General features: G+C 33.7%; 1 protein-coding gene across 2 annotated transcripts in view; it reads right to left on the reverse strand.

The window, feature by feature from the left end:
* LOC149065576 (uncharacterized) overlaps positions 1-22,318 on the reverse strand; it is a 41,952-nt gene that overhangs the window by 12,304 nt on the left and 7,330 nt on the right. For both annotated transcript variants that reach the window (XM_089253576.1, XM_089253575.1), the window contains exons 2-6: positions 9,065-9,121; positions 8,435-8,480; positions 6,557-6,641; positions 2,686-2,855; positions 262-413 (exon numbers count right to left, since the gene is read on the reverse strand). In XM_089253576.1, the coding sequence (XP_089109702.1) occupies positions 262-413; positions 2,686-2,855; positions 6,557-6,641; positions 8,435-8,473 (446 nt within the window). In that variant the 5' untranslated portion in view covers positions 8,474-8,480; positions 9,065-9,121. The remainder of the gene's footprint in view (positions 1-261; positions 414-2,685; positions 2,856-6,556; positions 6,642-8,434; positions 8,481-9,064; positions 9,122-22,318) is intronic.

Below are 22,318 nucleotides of genomic sequence, written 5' to 3' on the forward strand. Positions count from 1 at the left end.
GGCAGTATGATCAGAGTTGGTGTGCGGTAAAGTAGTACTTGCAGCATTCAGTTATCAACGAAAGCCATAGATATAAACAATATAGTGCTCCATTTTTAACAAAAAGTTTCTATGAATCCAGCTCAGTGTGTGTGCTGCCTGTCAGCTAAAATGCTTAACAATCGTGTGTTATATGGACCACAAAGAAAATGATACGATGGAAAGAATTTTAATTAAAGATGGTCAAAATAAATTCGAGGGTATAAAAAAAAAACTGCTTACGAAATCGGCTCCTTTATACGAATACTTTCTGATGGAGAAGGTGTCAGTGGAGGTGGATATCGACAGACTAGTGTTTTTGTTTCATCTTCTTCCAGTTCGAGCGCTGGATGAAAACGGATGGTGATATTGTTTACGAATACTCTCGGCGATTCCTTTGATTAAAAGATTATTCAAGTTAAAACATACAATTACACAATATTCAGTACTTTCAAGTAATAAAACAGTGAAAATGTGAATGACGTCTGAGAAAATTAATAACAAGGGTTACTGCACTTGAAACATTGCTCTTAGACACGAATATATTTCAGTAAAGAAGGCATAACTTTTTACGTCAAGAAGCTTTTAGAATTAAAACAATGATAACCATTATTATACATGCTGTGAAAGCATAAGTGCACGTTAGTTTCAAAAAATTAGAATGTCTGAGAAATTTACGAGAGCAGTTCATGAAATCCTCAAGTTAGAAAGTCAAATTTACAGTATGATTGTAATTTGCATTTAAATTTTCTAAGAGATTTTTCTTCTTGAGCATATCGATGGGGAAGAGTATGCATAAAATAGATCGAATGCGTCCTAAAATGCCGTATGATCTTTTTTCTTTGTCCCAAAAAATTAGAACATTTGACCTAAAAGGAATTATTACATGAATATTTTCATGCAAATTTACATCAACTTGATCGAACAAGTTTTGTATGTCTTACCTGGTTATGTACGTAAACCTAGAACAGTTAAATCTTTGCATTACGAGTAGAAAAACGGGATATTTCTGCAAACGCGCAGAATTACATGTGGTTTGCTTGGGAAGTCTGAAAAGACGTGTGTTGATAGCGCACGAATACATTGTACTATGGCCATCTTTGGCCTTGACTATGGATTTTATGCATCAAGACATTGAATTGATAAATCTCTGGCACAAATCTGGATTGGACCTCAACCATGAATCCTATCGTTGCTATTGTAGAGCCGATAGCAGCTGGTTTGCAGTTGACCAGCTTTTTTTTTAGCACGATTCCCAATCTCTTGATAGAATCAGCCTATTCCAACGGTACAATCATCAGATATCCCGAAATCACTGAAGTATTGATGATTTTCGATCTACATTGCCGAATTCTTGATCCAATCTGCGTTTTCCATCCTCAAACAAATTCTTAAGTAATTTATTTCTAATTCTTCAGTGATTTGTAAATTCTTCAGTAAATAACATTTTAGGATGCATACAATCTACATTTATGTACACTTTTGCCACTCACATGCTCAAGAAGAACCTCTTAGAAGATGGAAACTCAAATTACACAGCCATACTATAAATTTCAGCTTTCTAATTTGAGCATTTCATGAACTGCGCTGGTAAATTTCTGCGACATTCCAATTTTTTGAAACAAACTTGTATATGTCTCGATAATTAGTATTTTACCACGTATTGCTACCAAGTTTTTGGTTTATATTCTTTATATTGATCGATATAAAATTTTGAAAATCTAGTGATTTCAATTAAGTTAATTTTTAGGTTTCGATAACAATTAAAAATGAATTGTTTCTTTCAAATGCTATATTTTCCTATTTTACTTAAATTTTTACACAACGTATACATATAGAGTATGCGGTAACCCCCAAGGAGAAATTTTACTGAAGAACCGTTGATCCTAGAGGCATACTTCCAATTAGAAAGTATCCAAATAACGTGTAGACCTTAGATATGTCATTCATACTTCAAGGGGTTGTATCAAAATACAAAAATTGACTTTTTATACGGACACCTTGGCCTCAAAAACCAAATTAAAAATTTGTTGCCCGGTCTCTTCTGAGGCCAACAACAAAAATTTCATGTTTGTAAGTCTAATTCATTGAGATATTTGATTCAAAAATTGAAGAAAGATTGAGAAAGAACAGCAAAAACCAACGAGCAACGCTTTTTTCCCTTTATCTGTGCCGTTTTTCCAAATTTTAGAATTCAAATATCTCAGTGAATATTGCACTTACAAATGGGGAATTTTGTTTTGTTGGCCTCAGAACAGACAGAGCAACAACTTTCTAATTTGGTTTTCGAGGACAGGGTGTCCGTATAAAAAGTTAGTCTTTGTATTTTGATAACTACACATTCCCTTGTGAAGTATGAATGACGTATCTAAGGTGTGTACACGTTATTTGGATACTATTTCTGATTGGATGTGTGCCTCTCTAGGATCAATGGTTCACCAGTGAAATGTTACCTTGAGACTTTCCTTACTACCCTGCATATAATGATCAGAATAGCATAATAATCATTAGCTTTGGAGAGTCATTTTAGTTTTATGGCAATACCACTCGTGATATTTATGTCGAAAATTGTTTGTTGTTCTTAAAGAATGATTTCTTAGTTATTCGGTCGCACATTTATTCATTACACATATAGGATGAATGAACATGTTGAATCAAAAATATTACCTGCCATGTTCCACACCCTTTCAGTGGTATCCGCAATACGTAGTTTGTTCCTCCACTGCCGAAAACTCGACAAGGTGAATTTCGGGACTTGTACGCGTACATGAGACCACGGAAAGGCCTTGTGAAGTTCACTGTAACAACCATATCTCCACTCTTGCAGGACAAATACGCTTGAATTATGCGAGACAGTAAATAGTAAATGAAAGCAATTTGTGAAAGAAAAAAATGTGCGTAAAAAGTATAAACGTAACCGTGTATTCATTTGTCAAGATATCCAAAAGGTAAAGATGAGTAAGGAAATTCACGGGTATACTGAAGCGTACTATATCAATCAAAATCTAAGGCAAACATCTATGCTATTCGTAAGTCTATTGTAATTTAAGTTAAATAACAGTAATTGATGTGATTGTGATTGATATAATATCAGTAATTGATGTGATTGTGATTGATATAATATCAGTAATTGATGTCATATCTGTCCCACTGGTCAACGATTTTTAACTTTTCTTTCCTAACATGAGTAAAATAAATTTTTTTAGACTAATTTTGGAGTGCTGAATTCAAATACGATTATAAAAAATCTCTATCACGTACAGTTTTTCCTGTATGCATGATGGTCATTCTTTGAAATACACTACACTATCGGCCGTATTCATCGACCGAGTTTAAACTACAATCGCAGGTGAAAGGATTGGAGATCGAGACGGATTGGTTAAATTCAGGATTTTAACCAATCCGTGTCAATCTCTAATCCTTTTACCTGCGGTTGTAGTTTAAACTCGGTCGGTGAATACGGCCGTATGAAAAATTTGCGCATCTTGAAAATGGAGATAATTGGCATATTCGTAATAACAAATTATAATGTATTTATTACGATAGTTATTTTATCATACCCATACACCGTTATATATGAAATAACAAAAAAAATTTTTTTTTCTTATACATATGCATGTAATATCCATAGAGTGCGCATGCATATACACAAAACGAAATTTATACCAATTTTTCTAGTATTTTATAAAAATAATTAATTTCTTTCTCTTATGTATTGTTTTGTCTCCTTTCTGAAAAAACCAATAGTGATCACTCATCATTGAAGGGTCCCACCTGCTTGGGTTCCCTAAAAAAACCCCTTCATTGCAGACGTGAATGATTGCCATGCAACGCGTTCTATGTCTAAACAAAATCACTTGATAGTTTCATTATTTGAGGACTTACAAATACTTCTTCTTCTAGACGAACTAGAAGAAAGTTTCATTTAATTTCGAAAAAAAATTTCTTTTATTTGCGAAAAACCTGGGAGAGATTTGTCCATAACCTTCATAATGTTTTCCATCAGGGCCCCGCGGCGTACGCAGGATTGATTAAGGAGGGGTCTCAAAAGGTTGGAGGAGGGTATTCAGAATGTGTGATTTTCTTCCACATAAATTATTAGTTATTAACCTTCAAAAACATTTAAATTAACGGAAATTTACTAAAATTAGCTGATAAAGGTATTTTATTAGTCTTTCATATTTTATTTAAAAAAATATTTTTAATTTTTGATCGTCTTGGGAGGGGCATAAGCCCTCGTGGCCCCCTGAGTACATCTCTGAACATCCCCAATTTAATATCACGTAGTGGCTGCAAAACATATAGCAAAACTTATTTGGAACATTAATGCATCTGCGACGTTGACTTAACTCCATTTTTTGACTAAAGGGTTGCACATACATAAACATAAAGAACGCGTTTCTCTTTCAATTAAAAATACCAAGAATGCTGTTGCAATTAGAGATAAAATCAATGTTGCCATTCCCCAAGTTTTAGATGGCAAAAAATAGAGATGGCCATTTTTTAAGGTCAGATCTCGAATCAGCACCCAAAAATTAATTAAGAACGGCTAAATTTTTCCACGTTAGGAAAATCTTGTAGACTAGTGTTATCGAAGACTGTATCATAGACTAAAGATACAATTCATATACAATATAACACAATCATACAATATATTATATAATTATATAATTAGGTCTAAGCACAGAAGACATTTAGAGTGATAATTCGGTTAAAAATACATTCAGCTATACTAGTGAACTCAATGTACCAAAACAGGTTAATTGATTTACGAGCTAGAAGAGAGTAGACGCAGTATAATATAATAAGTAGAGCCTGGAAGTTCAGGCACTAGTCAAAATAGGTAGGCAAAAAGGCACTAAAATTGTCTAAAACAGGCACTAAAAAGGCATTTATAATCAATAGGAAAAATGGAAAAGTAATTTAAAGCTATGATATCAAGATTGCGAAAAATTGATAAAAAATTGATTTCACTCACTGAGTCTACTATTTGATCAATAGATAATAACTGCATTATTAATTTTTTTTAATAAAAAATAATTATGTCAAAGATCGAAATCAAATAATCGAATACTCGATATGTAATTTTGCGTGATGCAAAATAGTACTAGATTAAATTAAAGAATAATTATATAAAAGCTATAACGTTTTCATATGGAATTATTTAAAATATTTTTATACTGAAACGGCATATTTTTCTCAAAATTTTCAAGTATCGAGCTTTGTATTCGATCGGTTTGCACCAATTCGAAAAAAAAAAAAAAAAAAGATTTCTCAAATTCCGGAGATGATTTTTGTATACCTAAAATAACTTACCATGGTTGTTTGCAGTTCATTTATTGCATTTATTTATGACGTAAAAAATAAAATAAAATCAAAACAGCATGAGTTCCATGGCTGGAACCCTGTGAGCTCCCCCCCTGTTGGAGCCATGACGTCAACTGATGTCGTATTGGGACAGCATTAGCTTGCCTAGTCGCTCTCATAGTGCCACAAAAAAAAAGGTTTTAGAAAACTGATTGCAATTGCCAAGAAAAATCACCATGCCACCTCGAAACAGCTGAATGCAGAGTGAGCGAAGTGCAACGTTCATATCTGCAACAGTACCGTACGTAATCGGTCAACACCTAAACCTCATTTAACTTGGCAGCAGAAGAGGTCTCTGATGCAATGGTGAAGAAACCACGTCCATTGGGAAATGAATGATTGAAAGAAAGTCATTTTTTCAGGAACTGGAGATAATAACTACGGCAAATTCATCTGGAGAAGAACATGAATGAATGAGAGTCTGGAGAAGAACAGGAGAAAAGTTAAAAATGAGTGCATTGATAAAAGAACTAAATTTCGTCGCTCGTTTACCGTGTGGAGCTGCATGACAACTAACGGATCAGGAGAACCAAGCATCGTGAAGCATATAGTCAACTCAGAAGTCTGCATGGACATTCTTGAAAACCTTTCGATTCCCAGTGTTGACAAATGGTTTGGGAATTCAATTGACTATGATGACGATGCTTTTCTTGCCATCGCAGTAAAAAAGTTGAGAGATGTTTAAAAATTACCAACATTGCAAAAATTCTGCCAACAGTCCAGATATAAACCTGATCGAGAATGTTTAGTATCAGTTGAAGAAGAAGGTAGACAGACTTCCTCCACGCTAAAAGGCCAAATGACGTCGTGGAACTGAAGCAAGTAATTAGAGACAGCTGGAAAAAAATTCTACCGACGCACTGCAAACAACTTATTGCTTCTACGCCTCGAAGGATGAACGCCGTCATCCGGGCCAAAGGTGGAGTTACGAAATATTAGATTTCTCATTTTAGATCCCATAATCGATCACTTTTTTCCTCAAAACTGAGGTGGTCGAACATTTTTGTTCTCGAATGTTTCAGTTTATAAATTGATTTTCATGGTCAAATTATAATAAATTTATGATTTTTTTTTTCATACGAGTATAAGAACACACACACAAATACAAATAACATTATGAATGTGTTTTTGGCATTCATTATGAAACTTCATTTAAACAAATATGATATACCTCGCGTTCTAGCAGTAACGATCTCACTACTTTCACCGTTTTGCCGGACGGTAGCAGATCCACGATTTTGTGCGGAAACCATGTGCTGAAAGTAAATGAGGTGAAAACTCCACTAATTGAACTTCATATCATAAAATATTAAAACTTACAGTTGAATTTAATTAACTAAATTTATAAATTTCATATTCTTTAACTGATCTATAAATACAGTATATTTTAATCTAAATGAAATATAACGTTTCTTCATGTACTTTCTTTGCATGATTTACCCTTAAACTATGATATCAAAACTATAAAGTAAATTATAAATTGCATCCGTACCTTACCTTTTTTTCCATCATTCCCAGAATGTATGAGCAGAATGTTTTAATAATTTTTCCGCAGAAACAATTCTCCGAAGTTGTACTAATGTAAATTTGACAAAACAATTGTACTTACCCATGTTTGAATCCTACACGGTTGTAAAATGATAATATATAATACTATTATCACGGTTATATAATTCTACTACGACCATAAAATGATACGTGTATCTATAACATCTATTCTCGCATATTTTTCTACAATTTTTATTAATCATTTTATACATAGAATAAAAAATTATAGGTTTACATTGAAAAATCTGGCCATCAATAATCCGATTCCTTCAGATTTTCGGCATGGATTGAAATTGAAATTTAATTAACGCATGAAGACAAATACAGAACACAGATACACAAACACATATTGCATTCCGATATTAACTCAAGGAATCATACGATCCTTGTAGGGTTCATTAATGCATAATACCTGGCAACAGACCAACGAGGTAAAACAGCACTCTTATCTTGACTTAAGTACATAAAAATTAATATTCATTATATTTGCTCATTGGGAAATTGATGTCATTAATTTGTAATCGTAATTTTTTCATGCTCATTTGAAATTTAAATTTGATCCGATTATAAAACACTAATACAGTTAAACATAAGATACTTTAAAAAAAACCAGACAGACTACATTCTATTCTTTACTTAAGATTGATATCATTAATTAGTAATCGTTTAAATTTTAATACATTTTTCCGACGTTATTTCATGATTTAGATTATTATATACAGGTTGGACAAAACGTCCGTAGAAACTTTAAAAATTCATAAAAACCGGAAAAATAACCGAAATAAAAAACAGTTTGCAGGGTTAGCATCGCTAGGTTACGGGAATTTTTTTAAGAAGGGGGGGGGGGAACCTCAAAAACTGCCGATAGGTGGCGCTGGTATGAGCGATATTCACAACCACTTCACCGTTGTAAACCGTGTATATGGACCTGTAAATATGAGCAACATATACAGTATGTATGACCATCCAAAAAATCCGGCATTTTTAAAAATCCAGCTCTCTTCAGGTCCGGAATTTTGTCAACCTGCACTATAGGTCTGCTTAGAAAACGTATACGAAGTACTACAGCAAGTTATAAATTAATAATTATTAATAAGCGTTAGATACACGAGTGCTGTATATAGTTAGAATAGATAGACTTTGGAATTTTAATGAAGTAAAAATTATTCTTTTTTACGGAAGTAGAAAAACCATTTGAAAACCAGCACAAAACATTTTCGTTAATACACATTTTGCATACATGTCCGCGTATATAACACAAAATAAAAGTACTCTTACATTACTCAAAGGACGATTTATTAGAAGGCACCCTCATTCACCATGTGTACCAAAAAAAAGTAATTTTACATTAAAAAAAACGTATTGTTAATTGTCTACATAGCTTATGCATTTGAAAACAATTTCTTCTATGTAGCCATTAGTAAAGCTCTTTAACAAATCTAATAATGATAAAAAAGAAATTGAATATCCCTTTTGCGGAACGAATAAAAGATCAGCTTACCATAACTACGGTCACAAGAGCCATCAGTCCAAGGAGCATCGTATACCTAGAATATTGTCAATAGAAATCAGCGATATTATTACAAGGCATGTAATAAAGGATATCAAAGAGGAACAGGGATCGTCATTAAAAGACACTGGAAAAATAAAATAACATGAAAGATAAAGTAAAAAAGACTTTCTTCCGTGCATCTGTAAATTAACAAAGATAGTACAATATCTTAATGAAAAGAAAGTAGTATATTCGTTGTTCTCAAATTGCTGAAGCGCGAAAAAGGACGGAATTAATAAATAGGAACGGGCAACCTAATAATGAAACGTAAGAAAGAAACGTACTCCTTTTCAGTATAATTTTCTACTACGTAGCATAACTTGCAGATTTTTGTGTAATGTATCTTCCAGCGTTTGGGATATGAGGACTATTTTCCATTCATCTAACAATCGTCGTTCAAATATCATCCGGGTTTGTTTTTTTCAGAATCAACCGTGTTAAAAATATTGTCGCCCGTTTTTCAATTGGATGAGCGATTTCAGACATCTTGTACTAAATTTCAACTCCAAAAGCACAACTCATTGTTATCAACGACCTCAAAGACACCAAAAGATATTTTGATAATAAAATACCCGTTACCTTCATTGGTTCGTTTTCTTGTTTCTTTTGGTTTGACGCGACATCGTATCACATAATCTGGAAAACAAAATAATAATTTCCAATGAAAATTAGTTTTTTCCACACTTATCCGTAGAAAAATATCAAATGTATATATGTATATAAGTATGGATTAGATGGATTAAAAAAACGCTTATATAAATCTGGTAAGATACAATTTTCATAACAAAATGTTTAATTTTTCCTGTACTTATCGATTTGAATTGAAACCGTAATAAAAAAAAATGGAAACCATCAATGAAAAACATTAACGTTTACAAAACATCTTATTTTAATGTCACAGCAGATTTTCTTCTTGAGTGATCGCGATCAAGCTTTTCATGTTTTTTTTTTTCCTTCCAACAGTCAAGCGAAACACGATGTGCATTTCACGAACCGTTTCTAAAAATCATGATGGTAATGGAGGAAGATATTTGTATTCATTTTAAGAATCAGTCGAGTATGATATGATGTAGTATATGTATATATATTTGAGCAATATTCGGTAAAATGATATTATATCTGAAGATAATTTCTCCAAAGGTAATCAGAGCAAAAAAGATGCATGACTGAAGCGGTTCAGGTTCTTTCAATTTTTCTAGGACGTTTTCTTATCACACGTGTAATTACTTTTAGCATCTCTCAATCAGTTTTGTTGTAATCCCGGGTTCCTTTTTTTTTTTGTTTGGTAGATTAATAGTCATACTTCTAATTTTACATATGTATCATATGAAGATGCTTTTCTGAAATTTTCGGAAAATAAAATTAGATTTCTCAGCACTGGTTATAAATGAAACTCGTATAAAGTACATCAAAGAATGATATGATAAAAGTTTATGAAACGAGGAAGAGATACAAGCATTAGTTGAACGGACGATTATCATGGTAATTAGATAAATTGAGGTTTCCAACAATGGCCTGAATATGGGCCAGCCACTGCAAGAGTCGTTAAAACTATCGTAAGCGAAAATGAAGTAGAATTAAAGCAGCACAAATGCGGTAGATTTGGAATCCAGAAGCCATTCCGGAAAGTAAATAAAAAAAATATATATTTCATAGAGAAGAATGAACAATGCTCCATATTATTAAACGGTATACTCAAAAAGATTATAAACGGCAAAATTTTAATATAATCCAGGTAATCCAAATTTAAATCAATAGCAATCACAATGGATAGTGGTATGTATTAGTTTCCAAATGCAGGATTTTCTATCTCACAACAATAGACAAGGTTTCAAAATAACACAAATGCTGGCAGAATAATAGCTTGAAAATGAGATGTGGAGGATATAAAGAATTTTCGGTCGGGAAATGCGAATAATAAAACTTCGGTAAATGTTTGCATATTTCCAAGTTCTAACTGTCGTATAAGTACGAAGTAATTTTTTCAATTCAAAGGATGTTTCTACAAAGCTAGAGAAACTCTCATCGTAATATGGTTCTCAGTCACGCCATGGAGTATACTATATATATAAAAGGGTCACTGTGCCACTGTTACAATGTGTTGTTTTCGTTACCGTAAGAACAGTCACAATCTTCGAGTAAAATTATATGCGGGACACGTTCTCTCTCTCCGCTTCGATGACTACAGTTGTTGTGTGTATGTGTCTCTGAGTTCTTTCCTTCCTTCCTTCCTGCACCAAAGCTTGTATTTTCTGTGTAATATATAATAATAAATAAATTTCTAATCAAGATCAAATGATGAACAGTACCCGGAGCTTGTCTGTGGCGTGTATGTGCGCAGCAGAAAAATTCTTTATATTCGATTTCCCCTTCCAATTGTCATTGTCCGTGAACTACGGATGCTATTCTGTTCTTCCTAATCCAGACATAAACAAACACGCGACTTGTGATTGGTGCATTGGTCGAATTCAACTTTGTGTTTCAACATTAGGTTTATCCATCACTTGGTGGCAGAATCGACAAACAAAAACGATGCAACTTCATTTGTTGAATTCAACTTTGTACACAATATCGTGCTCACTATCAGCTGGTGGTAGAACAGACAAAACAAAAACAGGCACATACACATTTCTTCTTGATTTATTGAATAGAACTTTCTTTCTCAGCTGGTGGCAGGATCGAAAGTCAAACAAAAACGATGATGTTTGATTTATTATTGAATTCAACTTGATATGCAATATTGCTTTCACTAGGTGGCAGAACAGACGAGCGAAAATGATGCTTCTTAGTTTTTTGAATTTGACTTCATACATAATAAACTTTTTCTTATATCAGTTGATGATAAACATGAAAACCAGCTGTAAAAACGCTTTATCATTCTTAAAGTCATTCCAATATTCCTGGTGAAAGAACCGAACCTAAAAATGTCGGAAAGAGTCCCAGATGGCCTCTTTTCCGTATTGCTATACTCCAACTTATGCTTTAAATAATCACTTACATAAATTCTAGTTGTTCTATGTCGATAGAACGGGAAAACGGATAATGTGTTTTGGTTTCTCTATTTAAATCTTTGATTTACTTTAATCATAAAGTGGTTAAGAAATTAAACTTGTCCAATCAAACGTGAGTGATTTGGTTACTATTATTCTACCATTGAAAGCCTATTTAGATCGTCGCTGTTTTCGAATGAAATTCATAATAAGGTCAATTAGTAAGCACACTTTTGATCATGTAATATGTGCCAATCCCTTTTCAAAAAATGCTTTGACTACAAAGCTCGTTGATTTATGATAATTAGCAGCGTTTCGATGCCGGAAGGTTCACTATTGTTAGTCTGGTGTCTGGTCCGAAAAATAACGATCACTTCAATGTTAATGACGTTACCTTTTTCAAATGTCTAATTACTAGTCACCTATCAACGTTAATCAGAGAACTTAGAACGCTCTATACATACTCGTTTGTACGATAACATTGTTAGTTTTAACAAGAAAGTAAATTATGGGAAATCTAAAATGCTTGTCGTTTATCTGATGGGGATAGATGTTTAACATATGGCTATACATACATAAGCATACATGCGGTTCCATTGTACTGTTTTACTCTTTTTAACACTCCGTAATTCAACTACACGAAAATTGTTGAAATTAACTCACCTGAGAACAAAAAAAAAAACTGCTTAAATACAAAATAAAATATTTCTCATACAATGGTAATTATGAATTACAAAATAAATCCTCTTATATTGAAAGAAAGCTTCACAATTATGTTTTTACGAAAACCAGCTGTAAAAACGCTTTATCATTCTTAAAGTCATTCAAATATTCCTGGTGAAAGAACCGAACTTAAAAATGTCGGAAAGAGTCCCAGATGGCCTCTTTTCCGTATTGCTATACTCCAAAGTCATCTAAGGCCGTTTTAAAGTTAGATAGAGAGAACCATTTTGAAAAATTTCGACATGAGCGTGTAGAAACTTCACAGAAGTCCTAAATTAAAAAGGAGAAACAGAAACAATGGCACATTATGTTTGTCCTCATTGCAGTAAAATCTAGAAAAATAAATTAAAAAAAGACTTTAGTTGACTTTCGTAATGACAGTGAAGATGCACGCGATCAACTGTAGTGTAAAAAAAATTACATTTGCAGTCTTTTTTTGGCTTCAGCGATGTATAAAATTTCATATAAAAAAAATGAATTTGTTGAATGATTTAATTTTCATTTGTTATAGTATCTAACTGTGAATACTTGGATCTTGGAACACAATTGAGAGACCGATGTAGACCAAGAAGGCTCAACTTTTTTTCAACGTGTACGAATTGAAACTTTGCTCTTTTAGTGTTTAAACACGAGGAGAAAATAACACGAACCATTGATCGAAATTAATGTAAAATAATTAAAACCTAAGTGAAAATGTTGAAAATACACCCTGCATTTTTATTTAAATACGGGATTTGTAATTTATTTCCTTTAATCTTTGCAGCAGGAGGGAACAATGCATTATGCAATGGGATTTCAGCAAAATAAGAAAACGTTAGCTACTAATTCTCTCTCTCTTGAAGAAACGCATTTAATGGCCGATTATTCTTCCTTGATAATGTTCATGGAAGTCATAGGGCAACTGTCACCAATACGTTATCGTATCTTATGAGCCTAGGACATGCCATTTCAGTCATGTATCTGACTAAGAAAGGCCCCCTGTGATGGATGATAATGCTAATTTCGATAGAGTATTAAATAATAAAGAACGAAATGAAGTGAATAAAACTGTTTGATTCCGTTTACACCCACGTGTAGGAAATATTGTACGATAGAATGATTTTAATATATTGCACGCGTTTGTTGATTTTCTCTTCACAGTCCATATTTCAAGACAAGATAAAAATTATTATAAATATGTTGATACTTTTAATTTCGGCACATTTTCAGTACCATTTTGTCAATTTCTGAGACATTTAAGGTAACCGACTATGTTTAAAACGTCATTTTGAAAGAAAATGTTGATTTTTATTTAAAAAAAATTTAATTTTATGAAAGACCCATTTCTTGTAGTTCCAAAGCAGGCCTTGTTTTTTTTATATAACGATTTGGATCGAAGTTATGTTGACTTTAGTGTTTCGTTTTTACATACAAGTAATCTGTGAATAAAAGCTTTAAACGTGTTTTGCGAGGAATGCTTTTTTTGACTTTTTACTTATAAAAAAAACACGATTTCTAAACATGTAAAGATTGTAACATTGCAAAATTTTTATATAATATTTTTCCATATATTGTTAAGGTTATAAACTAAAATTTAAGGTCAATCTCATGTATTTGTCTAATTACAGTGTTTTATACACGATTTGTTAAATGAAATTTCGAAAGAATTCACACGCACATCAACAGATTTAGGTATAACTTATGAGCATACCATACAATCCTTTAAATTTAAGTTCATAACCGTCGCCATCCGTAGCTGAATGTACTGTGAAATTACATTCATGGAATTGTTTGTAATCGTGTTTTGAATATTACATGAATTTTACTTAAAATTTAACCTCAAAATGATTTTTTCATAGAAAATGACAAGGTAGTCAAATTTTTTTTTTGTCCACCATTTTGAGGCACTTTCTATAAAAAAAAAATGTTATTATGGTATTCGACACCTTTCTTGTCACTATTCTATAAAATAGTACTGGAGTGCTTTAATAGTGTCTCAAAATGGTGAAAACAATAACAAATTTTGGACTACCTAATGTCAGTGCTGTTGTGGTGAGTTGGTAAAACATGGCGGGGCCTTCGTGATTTTTTCTTCTTCCGTTCAGGATACATAGGTTCAAACCCGCCCACAGAAAAGCTACAGATTTTTTCTCAGCCACCTCGTTGGGCATTTTGTCTTTTATGGCGTTGCATATGTATTTTACATGAAAAAATCATTTTCATGTCAAATTTCAAGCGAAATTCATGTGGTATTCCAAACACGATTGCAAAGCCTATTTAAGAATTACAAGAAATACGGCTTTCATAAAGAGTATTAAAAAATAAATAAAATTCGATATTTTGTTCCTAAGTGACGTTTTCAACGTAGTCGGATATACCTTAAAGTTTACTCCAGTACACCATTTTATAGAAAAGTGACAAGAGAAGTAGTCGGAAAAAATACCTTAAAATTATATCTCACATTATATAAATAATTTTACATCTCTAGTTGATTTTACACCCATCATCCCTATACCAATTTTATAATGGAAAAAAAAATCACAGTTTATTCCACGATCAATGGGAACGTTCGCAGTTGAGAAAATCACTGAAATCTAGTAATTTTGCAACCCAAAATTTTGTAATGTTTACGTGTAGTACGATGGGTTATACCACACAATCAGTAATGTTGAAGCATTTCGAAATTGTTACAAACAAATATAAATAGCACAGTGAAGCGTTTTTTGTTTTCTCGGGACCACTTGTGTGTTTGTCCTTGAACCAATGTTTTGTACCGGTGTATTGTAATGTTATTCACTCACTTTTTGAATGTCTATGACCACGACAAATAGTGAGAAGAGATAGTAATAATGGTGCAGTAATATAATAAACACATATATATACACACAAAACAAATAGGCAGCCTCAGGAAGGAATCGACTAGACTTTTGGACTTCGTGCTTGACAGCTGCTTTTGTGTTATGTTTCCTGCTTTGGCTTCAAAGACAATGCTAGTTTAATTATGTACTCAAGGTTTTTCGGTGGATTCTTTTCTTTTTATGTCGACGGTCGTTACCCGTTATTAGGTCGCTGAAATAGCTAAATTTTCCCCACGCTCTATTTCGAGCTGAAAGTGGTAATATATAGGAAATTGTTTTATATTGTTTTATTCTACGTCACTTGTGTAAGATACATCATTTTAATCGATTTTTGTTTCCACCGTTCCATTCATAAACAGATTTCAGTATTGTTTAATTCGAAGGCTGGTGTGACAATAGTTTGACAAGAAAACCTTTGTGAAATGCCCATCCTTCACGGTACTATCTATCAACCTTTAAAGTAAGGTGCTAAAAAAAGCCATTGAAAATGCTCCTGTTTTTACGAGTAACCTTGGTTTTTGATTGCAACTGGTATTCTATAACGTTCTTTAACTTTAAACGAGAACAGAGACCACCACTTTGTTATATCGAAACATTTCAACGCAAAAAATGTGTAATATTTTACTTCTATTCTGTACGCCTAAAAGTGACATTAAACAACACTTGGCTAAATTTTTCTTAAATAATTGCCAAATTCCTGCTGTGTTTGGCATGGATTGCAGAATCTTAGATCATCGCTCCAGATGATAAGAAAAAAATGCGTTCCAACTATACATCGTCATCCAAGAACTTGACCTTTAGTGAAGCATGTTGCGCAGAAACACCCAAATTTCGGCATAATTTCACGCCCGTCCTATTAAAAAAATTAATTTACAACGGAATAATAGCAAAAGGTAAACTTTATATATAGTTTCTGCCATGGTTAAAAGAGTTTCTAACACGTCACCAATCGAAACAAAAATTAAACGTTACTGTGCTTCTTTTTCATTGTTTTCTTTCTGAAAAAAATCTATAATATAGTTGTATTACAATGCTAAACGTTTGGTCCTTTCAAATAAAATTCTTAAACAGAAGTCTCCCGTACAAAAGATCTTAGAAATGAAACAATCATTACGAATAACCTTGAGGACCTAACGTAGCAGCAAATGTTTAATGTTTTTTTATGTTGAAGTGCGTGGGTGTTTTCAATCATTACAACTTGACATACACGAAAAAAATTTATTCATTAGTGTTCTGGCTAGTGTTTAAGCATAAGATTTTTATTTTACGGACTGCTGCTTTATTTGAATCTTCATTATCATCGACTAGATTGTTATAGCTCTATTTGTGATCATTTTCCGGGCGATATCATGTTGTTGTGTGCGAGGTGTTCAGTAAATGCCGCCATTTTCCACTTCACCGCGGATGAGCGATTAGGCTCTACCATGCCTTCACTATAGTCATTTTTTTAATCAAAAGAGCAGCATCAACTCCTTATCTTCTCTTGTCGGTTTTGTAGATATATTTATGCGCTTGTATACAGGATTGGTGAGTGCGGATCACAATAACTACGGTTTTTATGAGTAGCTGGAAGATTTAGAGTAATGATTCTAAGGGTGAATGCGTGCTAGTCTCAAATAAACGCAGTGCATCAAGTTGTAGTGTATATATATCAGATGAAAGAAATTAATCTTCACAAAGTTTATACAGTGACGGTTCTGTTTCGATACAGAGTTATACCAAAGTCGATACAATGCCGAGTGTAATTAACACCTTCGCAACTTGTTTCTGCTACCGACAACTTATCACCTTCGAGTCATCATACTCATGGTTACCCAGAAGTTCACGATTTCGAGAAGGGGGAAAAAAAAAACAAAGACCATTCGGGTCATATTTTTATAGAATCTTACGATGTTTTGGGCGTTGATAATAACGCTTTCTCTCAGGAAGTGATAAAAGATCAGCCATTAACGCTCACAAAAGTCATTCCCTAAACCTTTTTTGCACATCTCATTTGTCGACTACGGATGACCTATTGATCGACCGTGTGAACGGCAACAATCGCGATGTTTAACCAAATTAATATTACACTGAAGTAGCGGGTGAAGAAACCCACCACCTGCTTAAGAAAGAAGAAGATTTGACTTCATGTCCTAAGATCATTTGTGTTTCAAGTCCTTTGAAGAATAGGAAAAAAAAAAAAAGAAGAGAGAAAGCAGGGGTAAAAACTAATCTAAACAGAGAAATGGCATCATCGAAAGTTTTGTTTGTGCGGGTGTAGAACACCTGGCATGAGGTTTGACACAGTTAGTGTTCGGAAATTAATAAAAACAACAAAACGAGGGCCATTGCTGTTATCTCTCCAATGATTGTTTTCATTCTCCTTGTTGAATGTTGAAAAGTAAAAAAAAAAAAAGAAACATTGGGTCCTAACGTCCGCTTCCGTTGCTATTACACAGCTTTCGCTTCTGAGAGGGTCGTCAAAAAGGCAGAACGGTGTTCATTAGCACTTCTCGAGCGCAAATCCGGTTACAGAAGAGACGACACGATGGACAACACTTCTACCGTTGAGCATTTTTTTTTTTAAACCGGAAGATATATGAATCGACTGAGAAGTAAATTGTTAACTTGTTCGGCAGACGTTGCGACATGTATGCATTTCAATTTAGGTCCAGCTATGGTACCAGATAGCGATCAGTGTTTCGCAACAATGTACGGTATATTTGTGCTGTCGCAGGTCTTGATCTAATATGTGAAGACAAGACGCATTCTTTGGTAACATATATGTGATGGCGTTTGGATCCGCGTATACGGGTGTTGCTCCAGTTTTGTTTGTGTTTGTGTTTCCGATACGCGGACACAATGCTCAGCATCAGCTTACGAAAATAACGCTTAATAATAGTAACGTGTGTTTTTTTATCAGGTCAAGGATTACCAGCAGATTCTTGGGGCTGGTGTTTTTCATAATAACTGAAGCTGCAAAATCATCTAGCGTGCTCTGAATGCAGTCCTTTAGAGCAGTGTTTCTCAACCGCCGGGCCGCGGCCCGGTGCCGGGCCCTGACATCATTCGTACAGGGCCGCGAAAGATCAGCCGTTTCATTTTTCCTCATTCATTTTCCGTTAGTCTTGACTTAATTGGTGAAAATGAATGAAACCGGGCCGCGGGCTTGTCAAGGTTGAAAATCGCTGCTTTAGAGCAGTGTTTCCCAAAGTGGGCGATGCTGTGGATGGAATCGTGTCCGGAAAATTCACCGCCAGCAATTCACCGACAACAATTTACCGCCGTGCAATTCACCGCGAGGAAGCACCGCAGTTCATGGATGCATCCAGGAATCGCTCGATGGTTGTATTTGTTTTGTGTGTAATGGTGTTTTTCATGGACACCTAAATTAACTTTTAAAGTTTCGTTTAAATTTAAACATGTGTTAGAGTTGTCATATAAGTGCTTTCTGCTGATGATTGATCATAGATGGAGCTCGTGAACCCACACTCATCCCATAGGGGTTGGTTTCCAGAATATTTGTCTGCGGTCAAATATTTTCCCGATCTCTCAAACACTTGTTTATGGTCGATATACAGGGAAATCGTGGCTTTTGTATGTATATCCGTTGTTCTGTTCAAAAGAGAAAATAAAGGCATTGTCTAAGGATAGATTCGTTTCGGTCTATGGATTCCGACAGTGTTTTTTTACTATCATTATTATTATTATTGTTCTATTTCTTTGAATATTGTACCTTATAATCCTTCATTTTTTTCCCCCGAATTTTCTCAGTCACTTTCCTCTCCTTGACTTTGAAAACATTTAGATTTTCTTTTACGACAGCGATCTTATGTTTATTTTATGCATTTATGCCATCATGGAAAGCTCTAAAATACATCTATTCCTTGGCGTTTCACAAAGGTTTTATTAAAGAATTTCATTATCCCGACTGTGTGATTTTTGAAGATTCTATCAGGGAAAAAATATAGGATATAATATCCATTGTAAACGTATGTAAGTTGTGACCGCTGTTAATCTACCGCAGCATTGGCCTACTAGACTTCGATTTAACAGAGTTGGATACTAATCTTAGCTGAAAAAAATGGATGTCTTTGTATATGCTTTCCGAATCGGCTCTGAATTTTAGGTTCCGTTAGAAAGTCTTTGTTGAAAGTCCCTGGCAGCGAAAAACGACATATGATATGTGTGTCAGTCACAGAAAATGACACAAAACGTCTATCAAAAATCAAAATTTTGTGGTCTTGACTAAATAAAAGACTCAACTTTATAATAGAAATACTCTATAAAATCGATTAATAAAGTCATGTCACTGAAATAATAAAAAAAAATTGAAACTGAAAAAATTACTGATCCAATTAAAATTCAGAAAAATCTTTCTAAAAATTTACAAATGTGTCCGAAGCAGATGAATACTAGGAAGAAGAATCTTCTTAACTAGATGAACAAACTGTACTATTATGGACAGTGGGCACCATCCATGCTCTGAGAAATAATGCATGTGACAACTTATCCGTGTGACAAAGAACCTCCTACAGTGTAATGTAGTTCATAGAAACTCCATAGACTACCTTCATTAAAGATTTCAGTATGGAAATATTTCCGCTTTGAAACAAAATGATTGTGATGATAAATTTCTCTTTCTCTCTGCTCGTGTCAAGAAAGTGGCGAGGCAAAAAACCTTAAGAGGCAATATGCTACCACCAATGAACTGAATGGCCAGAGTAGCAATTACTTACCACAGAATACAATCAACGCAATACAAAAATAAGATGTCTTAGGTGACATTCCATACCATCTAGTAACATCGATGTTCAATATATGACCCAACAAACCCAACCACTAAATATTAAATCAAGGGACTTTGTACAGACGTTATAAGTCGAAACAGAAGTGTATTCCAACTCACAAACAACGTGATCTTTAAAATAAATTCATACCATGCACACTTAAATATCTGTAAAAGATTTCAATTATTGATATAACGTTTTATATATAGCATTAAGGGATTTGCCATATACAACGGTATTTTATTTTCGTTCGTTCGAAGTCTATTCTAAACACACGCGAAGGTTACACGCACTTCCTCGTGTTCATATGACCAAATACAGTACTTAATGTTCAAAATAACGGTGTGACGAACACGTATTGCCAGAGATTAAACTTTAGAAATATGTTTACCATCATCTCTTCATGGTCATTAGCCTTTACGAATTTTGAATGTCATGCCAGAAAAACAGTCACACGCTTGTATGTGTTCAGTATATTGTTATTTATTTTTCCCACACGTTGCGTGATATTCTCGGTCAACTGTAACACTTTGACTGAAACACTGAACCACGTATTTGTAAAATATGACCTGAAACATAATTTTAAAAGCATATAAAAATTTTCTCCCAAATTTTTTCCTTATTTGTTTGTTTACCAACCGTGACCTGAAGAGTGTTCGTTGTAGGTAAGTAACTTGAGCATAAAATAAATGATGCGGTAACCTTAACATGGTCTAAAATAAATAAATAACCCTTTAACTACCGTATTTTCGAACTTTTTACCTGACTTGTAAAATTCGTGCTTTTTATTGTCACAGAGTATTATGAGGATAATTAGATAAGCTGGAAAATTTTTCTCTTTGATGGATGACATGGTGAAGGCTTTGGAAAATGTTGATCAACGATTGATATTAAAGATCAGTTTTTAGTATTTGCTACATGTGATTTAATGTAGGTTTTAAACGAATCGTTATGAATAACACGATGTCATAATACAGCGTGTCTATAATCGAAATTCTTCTGGCCTGGGCTATCTAAAGCCATAACTATTCATGAGAAAGTTATGAAAGTTTGTGAACGCCTTAATGAAGGGTAGAGAGAATTTACGAAGCTTTTCCTCCAAAGATGGAAAATTTTCGCGAAGCTACTGTTACAGAATCACAGTTTTCGTAAAGGAATTCCACCAGCAGAGCACGTTTTTCTGAGCTTAATGTCATATTGTATGTGCACACGTACATTTCCATGTGCCACCCCATTTGACACTTTGCCTTTTTCGGCCATAACTTTTTAATTGGTATTTATATTCATTAGTAAAGAAATAAGAATGGAAAGTTCTTCTCTCTGAAGATGTTTATACAGGGTGATTTAAAACTCAATGTAAAAAGTTTTAGGGGAAAGTAGAAAACACAAAAACACAAAACAGAATCATATAGGAATGTATGCCGGAAACCCCAACCTGATCAGCTGGAGATAACGAAGGTGCAGAAATGACAAGCCAATAATACAAATACAACGCCACAACAGGCAAAATTCCCAACGAGGTGGCTGAGAAAAAGATGCCCATTAAAATATGGATGTCATATATCAAAAATATAGCAACCCAATTAAAAATGCAATTAACAAAAATTATAAACAATATATACACATGATAAAATATTATACAATGCCCATAAAGAATACTTATGGTTGTCTTATTCTAAGTATGGATAGCTTCTCGATTTACCCCAATGGGTGGACAAACTCTTTATTTAGCGATACTTTACACGAGGATAGTACGTGTACACGTTAAGTGCTCAAAGTTCTTACAATCCACAGTTATGCACAAAAAAAATGTGATACTGTGTGATTCTGTTGTTTTTGTGTTTTCTACCTCCCCTAAAAGTTTGTACGTTGAGTTTTGAATCACCCTGTATACCATTGAAGATTGAGATGAGTTACACAAAAAATTTGTATTTACATAAAGTCTTTCAGTTGTGCATGCCAGAAAGTTTCTAAAGTTTCTTGGGGCTTGCTGATGATACTACCTACATTAGATCCATAGATGTCTTGTAATTTTTATATATATATATATATATATAACTTTGAATTGAAAAATTTTCAATTACACATGGAGAAGCAATTCTAGAAAAACATTTAGCACGAGAAAAATGAGCAATTACTCGTCTCTCTCTCATGGCAATATGTTTCAATTGCGAAAACATGTCCTCGAATCCTCTCGACTATGGTACTATACCGGTTTTTTGTACACCTGCTTATAAATTACGTAATTTCACCTTCATTAACACCACAAAAAGAGCATAACATCCTTATACTCGGCTGTGTCCTTTATTTTCCATGCAATTTTTTAACAGCTAATCAGAATTTACAGTGGGTGAAAAAAAAAAGTAAACTCTTCTATTCAAAATAAAAAGAGGTAGCATATGTACATGTTACAGTTGTAATTGTGCAGCGTGAGAGAGAGAATAAATGGCTTAAAAAAATACAAATCCACACTGTCGAGAATACCAGCTAAACAAATGAGCTAGTGCTAGTGAG

Source organism: Pholcus phalangioides, unplaced genomic scaffold (genome assembly GCF_987345545.1).
Source record: "Pholcus phalangioides strain wild (caught in Gottingen) unplaced genomic scaffold, Ppha-v1.0 ptg000039l_1, whole genome shotgun sequence".
In the NCBI taxonomy this organism is placed as follows: domain Eukaryota; kingdom Metazoa; phylum Arthropoda; class Arachnida; order Araneae; family Pholcidae; genus Pholcus; species Pholcus phalangioides.